Raw genomic sequence first — 15,554 nt, forward strand, 5'->3', positions numbered from 1 at the left:
GTACTTTACAACATCTGATTTGGCCAACACAGCAGTTGTCAGATAAGTACTAACAGTAATCTACAGCAACCACAGCCACTGACCAGTGGAGCCTGATTTCTTCAAATGCACATTGGCAGCACATTGGCAAGTTGCCATTTTAGAGAACTTGTGTATGTCAGTATTCAGAACAAATGTATGACAAATGCTGACTTTTTTCCATAAGTACATATACTATTTCTGTAAAACTGTGTGAGCTACTTAGAATGCAAACAAAGTTGAGGAGGCTGCACTCTAATTTTATGTTAAAGCAAAAAAGCAACCTCATTTCAAGACACTGTTATAACCTACACCATTTTAACTAAACAAACAGGTCTGCCCATACTGTGTAGACCCTGACCTTTACATTCCAAATTAGCAGGGAGTCCAACTTAGATTTTGACACTTCCTACACAGTTATGGACATGTCTGCACCTAAATGTTTCATGTGCTCAAGAAGCAGCCTCACTTTCTCTGGCTTGGGTCCCCAAAGCAATGTTCAATTTCCTCTTAACAGGATGTTGCTTACTAGATACTATTGTGCTGTCTGAACTCCAAACCAACTTAATGTAAGCAAGCTACATCCAAAAGCTGCTCAGCTGTGTCTGCATAATGCTGTAAGTCAGATCTGCCTACCGGCAGTCTGCAGCCATAGGTCGACAGTTTAAAACCAGATTTCTCCATTTGTACTCTGCGTGCAGCAGTTTTATTTTGTGGTTAATTCAAGACTGTGGCTAACTCTTATGTGGTAACTGGGCAAATCATTAGCCCTTGGTTAGCACATCTGAAGCCATGTAAGTAGCATCTTAATTTGAAGCACTTTCTTAGTGCCTCTCTAGTTGATACATAACTGTAAAACTGTAAAAAATGTATGGGCATTTTTTTCTAAGAGACCTACAAAATCTGTACTCTCTCATGTATCAGCTAATTCTGAGCAAAAACAACTTTTACCATAAGAACTGTCATAACTGCAGAAAGATTGTCTCCAGTGTGTTTTTATTAGGGATTCCCGCCATCATATCAACATATAAAACAATCAGGATGTTGACATATAGAAATGTGAAATTCACCGTACAAAGATAAGGCTCAAGTTACAGGTATATTTTCCCCTTAGTCTCCATGAAATAAAACCATTTTTAATTCTTCCCAGAGTTGTGTTTATAAATGTCAGACAAACCACAAAATAGATTTCAAGTACATTACATGTCACAATATAATCCAAGCACAGACAGAAACACACAATACTGCACCTACAGATGCTCCATAACCCACTGTCCTTAGCAAAAAAATACTAGACTCCTACCCTCTCAGAATATGTCCAACTTTCCGTGTGTATTGTGTGGCCTCGGTCTTTCCACTATAGAACTGTCATGACTACTAGCTAAATCACTTTGACAGACTAGAGAATATATGGATGGAAGGGAAGAATCTGGAAAGGCCAGGTCTGAAGGTATGCACATGGTTAGTCAAGTCAGACACAGGCCTGCATTTAACTACACAAATCCCCACTGCAGTGCGTATTTTCTGAGATTATGTTCTCATGTAACTCAGATCCCTTCTGATAGAGTTAAATCAAGCATAAAAGTACTAGTACTACTTCTGGAGTGCTGTAAATTAAACAGACAAGACTGAGTTTAAGAGCATAGGATCTAACATTTTTTTCCTTTTCCTTTTTTTAAGTAATTATCATATTTCCATAGGAGCCTGTATGGAACCATGTCTACGTAGTCCAGCAGGCTGCTGACTCTCACAGCCTTCACCACTTTAAAAAGCTTTTCTGACACCTTTGTTTAGAAATAATGCAAGTGAATAATCTCCTGTTAAGGCCTAATGTCTACTTCCATTCACTCTCCATTTCTATTAGGCTGAATGATTATTAGATCATGAGAAAGGATTGTTTAGCTCTAAGTACCACAGTAAGAAATACCTATCAAGTAACTAATCAATAATTAGTCTGGGGAACAGATTGGCAAGGACAAACAAAGACAAGAGCAAAAAGGCAAATGCTTAATTTAGCCTTCCTTGCTTCAGAAATGAGTATCAGCCTGAAAGCTTTGAAATGAGAAAAGTAACTCCTAAGACCTGTAATTGTTTTGTCCTAAAAAAGCAAAACAAAACAAAACAAAACAAACACAGGGAAGATACAAGGGAAGGAAAAATCCTCTTAGGAAATTATGATTTTCAAACTAGATATTTGCAAGTACTTACATGAGAAAACCAAGAAGAAACAATTCTCTGATATTGAAACTAAAGGAATTCAGTCACTAGGAATTAAAGACGTGGTTACAATGCAGTAAATGCACATCTAACAAACCAGTCTCAAATATGTCTCCAATTCATAAATCTCAAATCAGGGGAAAGACTCTAAATTCTCTAGTTTAACACATCTGCACTAAGATCAGTGGGGTAAAAGAAAGAAAAACTTTCTCTTCTTAAATACAACCTCTGCGGCACATTTGAGGGCCTTCAAACGTTCTCGATATTGATTTTACTTAAGTATAATCTCTAAGCTATATTGGAGTATCTTTAGATATACAAATCCGTGTTACACAAAACAGTATTAGATCATGTAACTGGGCTCATAACAGCAGGGGAAGAGGGTAGGTATGCTGCTATATGTGTGAAGAAGCATATCAGTATGCACAGAAAATACATTGTCTTAGAGAATAGTAATAACGGGCATCGAGGATGAAGGTGCATCTCTTGAAGCATTTAAGCCTTTAACTATGAGTCAGTAGAATGCTTTTATGTTAACTGTACAGCCTAATGCTTTGCTTTGAGAAAGGAATAAATTTTTCTTCTCTATCACCTTTAAGTAGGTCACTAACCTACTGCTTTACTTAGGGTTTTGGTCAGTTGGGAGCTTTTTTTTTTTTTAAGCTTTTTATTTATTATATTTTGCTACTTACTAATTTCTTCTTCCATGTTATGTACAATAATCTACATTTAGCCTGAAGACCTTTCCAAAACATACTTGGGACTGTCTTGTAGTTAACTTTCTACAGCACTGATAAAGTGCAACACAGCCTGACAGATTAAGAGAAAGGATTGCTACTTTCAGTTCCGCTCCCTTCCCCCGGGCTGTACAGCTATGCCTTTCGGAAATTCTTCTGTATTTTTGGTGTCCTTTCACCTCCCCCACAGGCCCTATTAAACTTGAGTGAACCTTCTATATAGTTCCCAAACCACAATCCTCCTCTACAGAGCTATATTAAACTCATTCATTCTCCAACCACTAGCTTAAAAACAGAACATTGCTAAAACACCCTACATGCCCTTGTGCATTGTTCTTACCAACTTGTACATTTAAATAACATCAGAACTTGTCCTTTGCTAAAAATTTACCAAAATATTTTAAACACATACAAACGTAAAAACCCAAACAAACAGAAAAAAAAAAACCCTTAAACCGAAAACCCAGCATCAACGTTGCTTGTATAGGCATTGGTTGAAGAGATTGCTGCACTAAGGAGTATATTCAAAAAAGTTGGTGGTTTCTTTTTTTTAGTGCCATGGATTGAAAGATTAAGGACAATGAGACTCACTGCCACCTCGTCTTACATGATGTGATAAGTGAGCAGGAAGTCTGAAATGCAATTAAAATAGAGATTTCTTTTGGTTATTGAAAGGTGACAGTGGAAGCCTGTAACTAAAAGGGTAATTTAAGTCTTTAAATGGAACTTAAGAGCCTGAAGAGTCTCTAATGAACCGGATATGAAGACCACTACCAATTGGTGGCCCCAGGGGCATTATGGACAGCTGTTGCTGAATGAAATTTTGAATATAGCCCTTAGTTGTATCATATTTATTTAAAATTTAAAAGCTGCCCAGCGTGTCACGAATGAAGTTTATTTTGCAAGCGAACCACTGCCTCAGTGGGCAGTAATATTCAATATGAAACTGCTGGAACTCCGGTGTCTGACGGATTTCATGGAGGAATGAGATTTGAAGGTCTGACTCCAATAGAACGAGAAGAAGAGGGAACACAATTAACAACAGTCCAAGGCCTACAAGAAGAAGTCTGGAAAAACTCTTCACAAAGGCATTCACCTTTATGTTCCCCATTACAAAGTCATAACTCCACCTAAGTGCCCTCCGAGCTTCTCTCAGCTCTTCCTCCTCTGCAATCAAAAAGGCATTTTCATCTGCTTCCAGTTCCTCAAATGAATCTGTATCATCTTTCTCATTCTCTACTCTTGGACAGCTATCAAAAAGCATGTCAACCTCATCATCAACAGGAGTGGGCAGCAAGCTGGCACTAGGATTGTATACCAGTTCTGAGATAGTTAAAGGTTCCTCTTTCGTCTTCTCTTCCTGTTCAATGGCAAGGTCGACACTCTCCCCAGTGTCTTTAATTGGGGAACTTGAAGTCACGGGTACTGAAATCTCATCTTTGTTTGGCAGCTGGATACCTGAAAAAAGGAGATAAAAATAGTGATCTTAAATTTTTGCCCTCTTCATACAGTTGACTTGCTAGAGGGCAGGGATGCCATCCAGAGGGACCTGGACAAGCTGCAGAGGTGGGCCCAGGCCACGAAGATGATCAGAGGACTGGAGCAACTCTGCTATGAGGACAGGATACAAGGGTTGGAGCTCTTCAGCCTGGAGAAGAGAAGGCTTCGAGATGACCTTATAGTGGCCTTCCAGTATCTGAAGAGGGCCTACAGGGAGGCTAGAGAGGGACTATTTACAGGGTTTTGTAATGACAGGACAAGGGGCAATGGGTTTAAACTGGCAGAGAGGAGATTCAAACTAGATGTTAGGAAAGGGTTCTTTCCAGTGAAGATGGTGAGACACTGGCACAGGTTGCCCAGGGAGGCTGTGGATGCTCCCTCCCTAGAGTTGTTCAAGGCCAGGTTGGATGAGGCCATGAGCAACATGATTCATGGCAAAACTCAGCCTCCCAATAGTATGTAACAGGGATTAGAAAGATGATTCTGCAATCATTTTGCATATTGAATCAGATTATACACAATTAGTAAACAGTAGAAAGGCCTTCTGAAAAGCTCCAGAGGAGGTCAACATCTTTCACAACACTACAGTACAACAGATCTGCATAACTTTGTGTGACACAGCTGCTCTAATGATGGTGTGGTGCAAAACAGAAAACAGAACGGCTGGTTTTCTACTGGCAGTCAAGGTTCTGATACAAATGAATAACAAGTACCTATGCAAAATGGTGCTATTTGATGTCTTACAACAAGGACAACAACCACCCACTTTTATCTCTTTGACATGAATGAGGAGAAAAGTGATAAGATAATGTCTGAGGTTGAAATTTTTTAAGACATCATGACGTTAAAAGATATAATAGGTTGTCATGATAAGTTTGCATTAACAGTATAGATGGTAAAAGGAGAAGAAGGCTGATAGATATCCTTGAAATTGAATTAAAATATCTTATATCTTTAAAAGCTCTCTCTCCTCACATCATATTTGCTTCCAGTCACCTTCCTACTCTTCATACACAGTCTCTTTTCTCCCTCTTACTGGAATTTCTCTCCCTCCTTATAGAGGAATCTTTCTTAGAATTACTGGTACACTTGCTTCTTGTGTCCCTACTCTCAGCCCAAGCTGAAAACTTTCTCCCCTTTTTCAAGTCTAATACTAACAGCAGTAAGTCTGGGTATATAAAAAAAAAGTTTAGCTGTTTTGCAGCTGCATCAGCACTGCACTCACAGCTGTTTGTCAGCTGCAGGAGTAGCAGAGTTGGACGTAGTGGTCATTTTGTCCCACATCCAGCAATAATAACCTCTATCACATGCCATCTATGTGCCAAAGGAACAGGCCATACACAGTATCATATGCAACAACAATAGATAGTAACACTTAGTACTTTGTTTCATGATGTTAAGCATTTCTCCATTCTTTACCAATGACTTAGCCAAAAGCAACATGAAAATAAGGACAAAGCAAGCAAAACCAACACACATTCAAGTGCTGTTTGCAATTCACATTAGCCCAATTCTTTGATTTTAGCAAAAGATCTCTAAAATTATAGCAAACTGGCAGCATTTATTCCAGTTTTAGTACAGTAAAGATTAAAGTCCCTAGACTGCAAACTAGTCAAGTATAAAAGAGAATGTATTATTACACAAAAACAAGTAAACAGAAAAGTGGTTCATCTACAGTGCTAATTATACTACACTTATAATAGTTTCCAGTGTGAAGTAAAAAGGACTGAGAAAGTTCTGTTAAAGTTTTCTCTTACAGAATGGCAAATATACAAACAAATAATTTTTTTTTAAAAAAAGAAGGTCCACTATGGCCATTCTGAGGTGAGGGAAACAAAGTATCACCTGAATCATGCTATAGAGGCGCATCACTTCTCTGTAAACATATGATACAGCACAAACACTGAACATCAAAACCCCCATCATAAATACATCTCGAAGAGATACACAGCTTAGACACATTTCAGATCACAATTCTGAGCTACAACTTGAAACAGTAATGCAAATGTGATTGACCAGAATCCTGTAGAGAATTTCATTATGAGATCAGAAGCCTTTCCACATTTTTTTCTTGAGAATATCAGCATTTTTTTTCCCTTCTAGCATTTTTAGGCCTAAGAACTGTAGATATTATTCACTGTAATGAAATAATGAACTGTTTCTGAAACCTACTTTCTTTCTTCTTCAGGTAGCAAAAAAATACTCTTAAAGCCATTTGCTACACATCACTAAACTAGAAATAGTCAATAACCACATTTTGGTGAGGCTGGTGATACTTACCTTAAGACTTTTTCACTCTTAAAAAATCTGTATTTATTGAATGACAAAGTCTCACAATCTCTATTTTCCTTTTATCTCCTTCCCATTTTATATCTACAAAGACTACAATACTCAGGACAGGTCACATCAGACTACTCAGAAGACCTGCCCCAATCCAGACACAGGCACATGATGACATTTTTGCTGGGAGCCCAAAATCCTCAGGATTTGCAGAAATGCAAAGTTAGCATGTCACAGCTTTGTAAATGAAATTAAACAAGCAGATCAATACTGCTTCTGCACTAGGTATCTTAGAGCTTGCTGCGACACTTCCTCATGAAAATACCTGCCAGAGTCCCCTGCTCTGTGTAAGTGCCTGACACCTAGCGCAAAACCCTCTGTGTGACCCTACAGCTCAGCTAGCAAGTTCTCCCAAAGTCAAAAGGGTAAATAAGGTACTTTTCAGTTGCTCTAGTTTATAAACTTGCCAAGAACTGGGTGGGTGATGGCTTGTTAGTATCTGACACCTTTAAAATTATGTTAACACTGGCTAGGGTGAAACATCAGCAAATGCAACATAAAATATCTAACATATTACAAATATTTCTAAAAGATACAAGGCATGATAGAAAACCCATTAAACCCCCCTCTTACATTAAATCATCCCTTGATGTCCCAGGTTAGGGTGCATCCCTCCCCTGGTAAACTCACTACAATACAGAATTTTTGGAAAGTCAGGAAAAATGAAAATTGTATTTCATATATTTTAAACTAAATATAACAATATAAGGAGAATAAACTACTACAGAAATATAATAACCTTAAGGAAGATGGGAAAGGGGTCAAGCAGCAGCAAAGCAGCAAAAGCAGCAGCAGCCAAAACAGCGGTGGGGGAAGATAGCAGTGGGTGCAGCAGAAGCAGCAAGGGGAAGGTACAAGTTGTGCTTCCAGACATGAAGCTCTTGATGCTCCAATGAAATTATGTTAACTTATCCATTGCTGCCATTACATGGCCTATCCCTAGAATGTTCATCTCTCCACTCAGAGCCTCTTCCAGTGCTCCATGATCCTTAGAGCAAAGACATTCTTCCTCATGCTGAGGTGGAACGGGTGCTGTAGTTTACATCCATTGCTCCTTGCCCTCTCACAGGACGCAAGTGAGAAGAGGCTGTCGCTTCCTTCTTGATACCCAGCCCCAAGATATTTACATATATTTATTAAATGCCCCCTCAAGTCTTCTCCTCTCCAGAATAAAAATCCCCAGGTCTCTCAGCCTTTTCTCATAAAGCAGTGTTTCAGTCCCTCAATCATCTTTGCAGCCCTCTGTTGGGCTCTCTCAAGTAGATCACTGTCCCTCTAGAAATGAGGAGACCAGAACTGGATGCAGTATTCCACGTGGAGCCTCACCAGGCAGAGTAGAGGGGGAGAAGAACGGACTTTGATCTGCTGGACATACTCTTAATGCATTTCAGGATCTCATTGTCCTTCTTGGCCACAAGGGCACATTGCTGTCCCATGCAGAACTTCTTGTCTACCAGGACTCCCAGGTCCTTCTCCACAGGGCTGCTCTCCAGCAGATCACCTCCCAAGCTGTACTGGTGCAGTTTATTATTCCTTCCCAGGTGCAGAACTCTGCACTTATCCTTATTGAACCTCATTAGGTTCCTCTGTGCACATCTCCCCAGTCTGTCCAAATCTTGCTGAATGTTCACACAGCTTTCAGGCATGTCAGCCAAGCCTCCCAGTTTGGTATCATCAGCAAACTTGCTGAGCAGACTCTGTCTGTCTGTCCCCTCATCAATGTCACTGATAAAGGTGTTGAACAGGACTGGACTCAGCAATGATCATTGGGGAGCTCCACTAGTCACAGATCTCCAGGTGGACTTGGCACTATTGATCTCTGAACTCTATCTTGCAACCAGTTCCTAATCCACCTCACTGTCTGCTCTTCAAGCCCACACTTCCTTAGCTTGATCACAAGAATGTTATGGGAGGCATAAGGCCAAGATAGACTACATTCACTGGTCTCCCTGTATCTACCCATTCAATTATGACATCACAGGATGCTATCAGATTAGTCAAGCATGAATTCCACTTGGTAAATCCATGCTGACTGATGATAACCTTCTTCTATTCTAAGTGCCTAGAGATGACCTCCAGAATGAGCTGCTCCACTGTTTTTCAGGGATGGAGGTGAGGCTGACTGGTCTATAGTTACATGGAACCTCTTTCTGTCCTCTTTTAAAGACTGGAGTGACATTTGCTTTCCTCCAGTCCTCAGGCATCTCTCCTGTTTGCCACGATTTGGCAAAAACAGAGTGGCAAAGCAACAACATCATTGCCCATGGCCTTGTTTATAACTAATTAACCTATCCCCATTGACTAGTGGAGAGCCTTCCCTCTACCAGACTTCTTCTCCTTCATCCCGGGTCTGGAGTTCACAAGGGCTGGTCTTAGGAGTAAAGATTGAAGCAAAGAAGATATTTAGCAACTGCTTTTTCTGCATCCTTAGTTATCAGGGCTGCCTTCTCATTCAGCAGTGGGCCCACACATTCCCTATTTTTCCTTTTACTACTGATGTATTTGAAGAAGCTCTTCTTGTTCTCTTTTACTTCCTTTGGCAGTTTTATCCCTAAGAGGGCCTTGGCCTCCCTTGTTGCCTTTCTACATGCCTCGGCAACTTCACTATAGTTCTCCCAAGTGTCAAGTCCCTTCTTCCATGACCTGTAAATTCCTTTCTTCCAGATTTATTTAAGGAGCACCTTGCTCATCCATGCAGATCTCTAGCACATCTACCCAATTTTTTGCTCAAGAGAGCACACCTGTCTTGGTCTGGGAGGAAGTGGCATTTAAAACTGGCTAACTTTCCTGGGATCTTTTACTCCTTTAGTCATTCAAAACCTCATCATTACAGAATACCATTCCCAGGATGCATCTCCTCCTTCACTAAGGGACATCCACTGTTAAAATTAATTTCTACTTTTCAATCTTCAAAATGGTTCAGACAGATCACTTCCCCTTAAACTGGTCTTTTCCTGTTCTCTAGGAGCTAGGCCATGCCTTAAGATGAGGTTTCACATTCTGGCTAAATCAGTCTAAAAGACCATTTCTCCTTTCTCTCAGTCCACCCCTGAGGAAGACAGTTTGTAAAGCTAACCTGGGACAATAACTGCTTTTCTTCCTGGGTCAGTTCTTTATGTTTTCTCTTTCTAAACTGGCTTGTCAGATGTTCTCATGAGTGCAGCATGTGACCACGGATGGAGTACTCCTTCTACTGGCACCTAGTAAACAGGTCTGCATAGCTGAACCGAAATTTTTTCCTCTATGAACAAAATGTAGGTGCTTCCTCATTAGCCTAGTTTGATTATCTTGCTAATAATTCTTTGCCTCAACTACTCTGTCCTCTCCTATCACAGCCAGTTTTAAAGTCAATCACATTCCAACATGGAACAAGGTTTTTGGTGGGACTTACTGTTTATACCAGTCTTCATATTAAAATATGTAGTTGCCACAGGCATCAAGAGAAGGATACACACTGCTTGAAACTAGGTACAACATAAATGAACACTAAGAGGTGACAACACACTTGGGAAGCTCTTTCTCCTAAGCTTACTGTAATAGGAGGTAATGCTGGATCATCTAATCATACTCTGAGTCATTTGATAATACACTTATGACGTCTTAAAATACAGAAGGCAAAATTTTTAATCCTGGAAGCCTAACATTAAGCATTTCCACATATCTTTAGATACACAAGTACTACAATTTGATTTTCCAATGTGCTCTTCACTTTCTTCCTACTTTTAGTAGGAGTGAAAGGTAAGTTGGGTCAGTTACTTAGGCACCACAGTAAGGATTAAAGGACTTAATCTGAACCTCCCAAATTTGAGAATCCTGGTCACAGGCTTCTCTATACCTGCTTAGATGCAAGGTCAGTAATGTATCATCATCGTATTTCTCATCATAGAGAGGACAGCTGCAGTTACTGCAAAGAAAGGTCACCCCAGCTGACGATTTTTGAGCCTCCTCTCCTTCCCCAGAGTAATTTTCAGTGCAGATAATACATATAGTAAACATAAAGAAGAAAAATCATAATGACTTCCATTAAAGCTGTATTTTTTTCTCAGGAAAAGGGAATCTTCTGACTTGGTAATTAAGCTACAAGTAGAAGTATTAGATTAGGGATGTGTCACAGTTCTGAAGTATACATCAACTTTACAGTATTTCATTCCAGCAAATTCTTTAATAAGAATTCTCAACTGGTTTACATGTTGTTTAAACATAATAAACCAAAGTAATGGCATTTTACACAAGACAAATACAAGTGTAAATAGATGATGCTTTAGGATAAGAAATTGAAACTTTAGAATGTAAATTGAAAATCTACAGTCTAACTGCCACTGTTGCAAGCTCATTTGATTTTTAAAAGTTACACGTGTAAAGCTGTTCTTCTCATTCCTTCACATTCCCTATAACACCACAACATTTCTCAACTCAAAGACTGAAGAAGTGATCAGCTGTTAACCATGGTTAATGTAAGTCCAGAGCAAGGTTCCAGTCATGGTGCAACATCCAGATAACTACGCTGGGTTGCTCAGATTCTGATGATACCAAAAGACACAAGTGTAACACCATCATGGCAGGTATCACTTACAACACTTATGCATGCACAAGAATATCAAATGAAAGCACTGTAATTCAGAAATAATGCTACAGTAAACTAAATTTTCCAGTGCCGCAAATTTAAGAAAGGAGCAGCTTCTTTATAGTACATATTTTCTGCATAGCCTTCAAATGTTAGTCATCTGAAGCAGTAAAACCATGTTAAAATAAAATAAAATCCTCAAAGTCTTCCAATGGAAAAGGATAATATAAAGCTTAAACCAAGCCTGAAGCCAATATTCTTTAATTATGCTGTAACACTGCAGCAAATCCTTTTCTCCTATAAATACACAACAATTTGAGCTACCTTTTTAAGGCTATGAGTTTATGTAATTTTGACAACCAGATTTTGAAAAATCTACTCTTTCTTTACTAATGTATTCCTATTTTTTAGGAACAGATAAAATTTATACTGTGTTTATATTCAAAAGACCACAAGTTTGATATTCAATTACACTTCAGAAGAACTATTTCCTCCCATTCTTCATTTTTCAGTTTTACATGCAATTTACATTTCATAGATCAGAATCTTTTAATACATATTAATGGAATATCAAGTAAATATGGTCAATTTTATTTCTTATCTATCTATAGCAAAAATCTGCTGCATTTTTCTGGCAACTGGGCAAACTTTACAGAGTCAGACTGATTCCATTATTCTAGCCAAAGTTCAGTGGTTCCCTTCCACCAAATATCAGGATTGCTCCAAACCTCTAAACTTGCTACAGCAGATAGGGACATGATCAGCTGACTAAAATATGAATTTACAGTGATTATCTGTTGCAAACATGAACATGCAAGAGGTGTGGCATATATTTTGTCAGCTGTTAAGGTTTCTAAAGGGCCCAAAACCAGGAGCTGAGGATTAGCAGACTGAAGAGCAGCCCCAGGTCCACCACTCTTAAGAGGCTGCAGTTGCTGGAAATACAGCACTCCATAAAAATGTATCCTCTCCTTATTACATTCATCCACGCATTGTCTTGTGGATGAATATACTGCACCCAGCTTCAGTTTACAGACACAGAAACATAATTACACATCAGGAAAGGCTTTGCATAATGGAGAAAAGAACAAGTCACAATATTTCCTCCTTTTAAAGGGAGAACTAAAAACAGCCCAGAAAGAGTAGTACTGGGAATACTTCATATAGATAGGTAAACAAGACCAGCCAGGCTGCTGGTCTTTTCTATCTCTTTTACTACTTCCTCTGGAAATGCTCTGTATTCCTCTGCTTGTTTTCAATGTGCTACAAATAGAATGGTCATTTAGACGGAGAGAGTGACTTTCTTATGTGAGCAAGGTACATAGACGTCAAAAAGAAAATGCAGGAAAAGGAAATAGAATCTAGAATTGTACTAAACTCAAATATCCCCCTACGCAGGATCTCCACTAAAGGAAGACCTGCATCAGTGCCAGAGGCCTAGTCCTCAGAATCAGGAGGCCACAGATCCCTACCTTAGGCACAATTTGTGCCCACAGAAGACATCTGCTCTAGCTTCACGAGGGTAAATCAATGACAGTTGATAGTAACTCCATTTTAGGCAGTGAGCTGACTTCCCTGATGGCCTTTCTCATTTGTTTCATTCTTACAAGAACTTCCAGAAGAGAGCGCAGACCTGTCACAGTTCCCCACTCACTTCAGTTGCAAGCACTCTGATTTGGCAGTGTTACAACTCAATCTCTGCTTTGTCTTAGTGTTCAGCAAAGGTCACAGCTGAACATAGCCACTGGAAACCACCACCTTTCTTTTCCTGCCCCACAAAGGGCAAACAAAGTACAAAGACAGAAGCAAAACAGAGCACGCAGCACAGTAGGCTTTCTGGCACGTCAGCTTCTAACCTCCCTCTAGCCTAGAAGACGGCCTCCTCAGCATTGTTGATCTGCTTTGAATAGGACTCAACAGTGAATAGGGTGAAGGGAGTAGCAGAGAGAGAACTGTCTATCTTAGGAGCAAAAATGAGAGGGCAAAATACATCTGTCAGCAGATCAGAGAAAGGGGAGAAGCTGGTTAAGCAACTGCAGCAACTCAGTGTATAGCACGAGGCCAAAGAGAGCAAGGTTGAAAAGAGCTGTGGGCACTGATGTGAAAGTTTAGAACCCAAGACAACTGGGACATTTCAGCATCCCCACTCAGGTTGGATGAGCTCTCCTGACACAAGTCAGCATTGCTCTGAGAAGGTCACAATTGCAATGGAGTTCTTCCAAGAGCTATGCCTCCTGCCATGACTTTGGCTTAGGCTTCATTCAGGTGCTGATATGCATGTTTTATGCACATGAATACCAAAAGGAGTAACATCCTATAACCAGCACTGCAGAATCAAGGGGTTTATGAACCAAAGTAGCCTTAATGCACTGATGTGTTATTAGACTAGGTTAACAGCTATCCAAAAGATAGCTTGTATCTATTTAGAGCCAGCAACCTCTGAGGTGCAAGAATACAAAATACAATGAATCTAATCATTTATGTGGTTTTGAATCAAGGAAGTTAGGTGTATCCTTAGAGACTTTACAGTTCCCTGGAGTGCTGAACTCATGAGGCAAAGGCAGCCAGGAGCTGCTGCTACTCACACACAAATTACTGCAAGAAAATGCTTATTTATCTGCTACTTACTGTTTTCTGATCTTCATATGCCAAAGTGTGAGAATACAGGTGCATGAAAACTGAAATGTCAACCTCTATAAGCAAAACCACCAAAAGTGAACTACCACAGAAAGCATGGAGAAGCAGATTTCACAATGTCTTAGTATATCAAGGGTAAAAACATACACAGATTGATAGAGGACCCAATCTACTTTTGACAAACAGATTTGGTGTAAAAAGAACAAAAAAAACCCCTTTGTTTTGCTATCAAAAAACCTTTGTGTTGTTATCCAAAGCTAATACTGAATACTTTTTGTTTCATAGACTGAATTCCTGTTATATGTAATGAAAAAGAGATTTGAATCAGACTCTTTTGCCCTCCACCCAGTACTATTATTCAGAAAATTATTTTTCTAGATACTGGATAATTTAAAGTTATGACCTATCAACCCAAACCATTCTGTCACACTATATGCACTACTGTATTCAACTGACACTCAAAATATGCTACCAATTTATCTTCTAATTTAAGAACTATTTTGGCTTGTTAGAAATTATCAAGAGTTTCAAAGCACTTCTCACACTCAGCCTAAGAAAAAGTACAAAGGCAAAATTCTAGTCATTCATCTGTCAGCAATTAACAAACAAATCCACTACTTATATAAAGTATTACAGGAATGCTATTCACGCTTCGTCTCGTTTATTCCCTGTTTGCAGCTCTGCTCCTGTCAGTAATTTGTCCTGTACAAAATATAACATTTTATTTCACGGTATAGTTCCTTTCCAAGAGACCACTACTAGCTTAACAAGCTATGGAGCAAAGGATTAAAAGTTGAGTTAAGTAAATGCAAATTTACCATCCCTTCTGGCCGTGATCTTGGAGCCATGCCGCAGTAATCGAATGCACACTTCCTTGCTGCAGTGGTTAACCATCCGCAAATGAATGCTTCTCTTGGTCTGGATTTTTACAAGACATTTCACCATTTTGACTATTAATTCTTTTTCTCAAGGTCTTGTAAAGGCTCTACCCATACCAGCTTTGACCTTTTATTGAGTTGCCAATGAGTTTTAAGAGACAAGTCACTCTCGCTGAATCAAATGACAAGCTTCTAACATGGCCAACAAAAATATCTCAGCAGGGAACAGAACGAGAGGTTATTTTTAAACATTTCCAAATGCTTCATAACGTACAATACTAATTCGTCTCACTTAGCAGCTGCTAGCACAACAGCTGAACCACAGGCACAAGCATAAAAATATCTAAGGCATCAAAACATATCCACCAGATATGCAGCATCCACTAGAACAATGTGCTTTTCCAGAGGGCTGGGCACATCCCCATCCAGCAGAGATACACAGACGCCTTAAACAGGCATGACATGCATAAGCTGGCTGCTGCTAACTTGTTCCTGCTGGAAGCTAGAAGACTGTTGTAGGTCAGAGGGCAGTTGTAAAACCACAGAGAAGAAAAGTCCTCCAGTGGGATAGAGAGTATCACAAGGAAGGTAAAGGATATTGTAATTTGTTATCCCATTCCTTATCCTGTGTTTTCCCTATATAAAAAGCTGACCTTTCAGGCA

The 15,554-nt window shown here is 39.5% G+C and overlaps 1 protein-coding gene across 3 annotated transcripts in view; it reads right to left on the bottom strand.

The window, feature by feature from the left end:
* Positions 1-997: 997 nt before the first annotated feature.
* The window catches only part of FRMD3 (FERM domain containing 3), a 174,431-nt gene continuing 159,874 nt past the window's right edge, over positions 998-15,554 (bottom strand). For all 3 annotated transcript variants that reach the window (XM_064140210.1, XM_064140211.1, XM_064140213.1), the window contains one exon: positions 998-4,430. In XM_064140210.1, the coding sequence (XP_063996280.1) occupies positions 3,835-4,430 (596 nt within the window). In that variant the 3' untranslated portion in view covers positions 998-3,834. The remainder of the gene's footprint in view (positions 4,431-15,554) is intronic.

The sequence above is a fragment of the Pogoniulus pusillus genome, chromosome Z, assembly GCF_015220805.1.
Source record: "Pogoniulus pusillus isolate bPogPus1 chromosome Z, bPogPus1.pri, whole genome shotgun sequence".
Classification (NCBI taxonomy): domain Eukaryota; kingdom Metazoa; phylum Chordata; class Aves; order Piciformes; family Lybiidae; genus Pogoniulus; species Pogoniulus pusillus.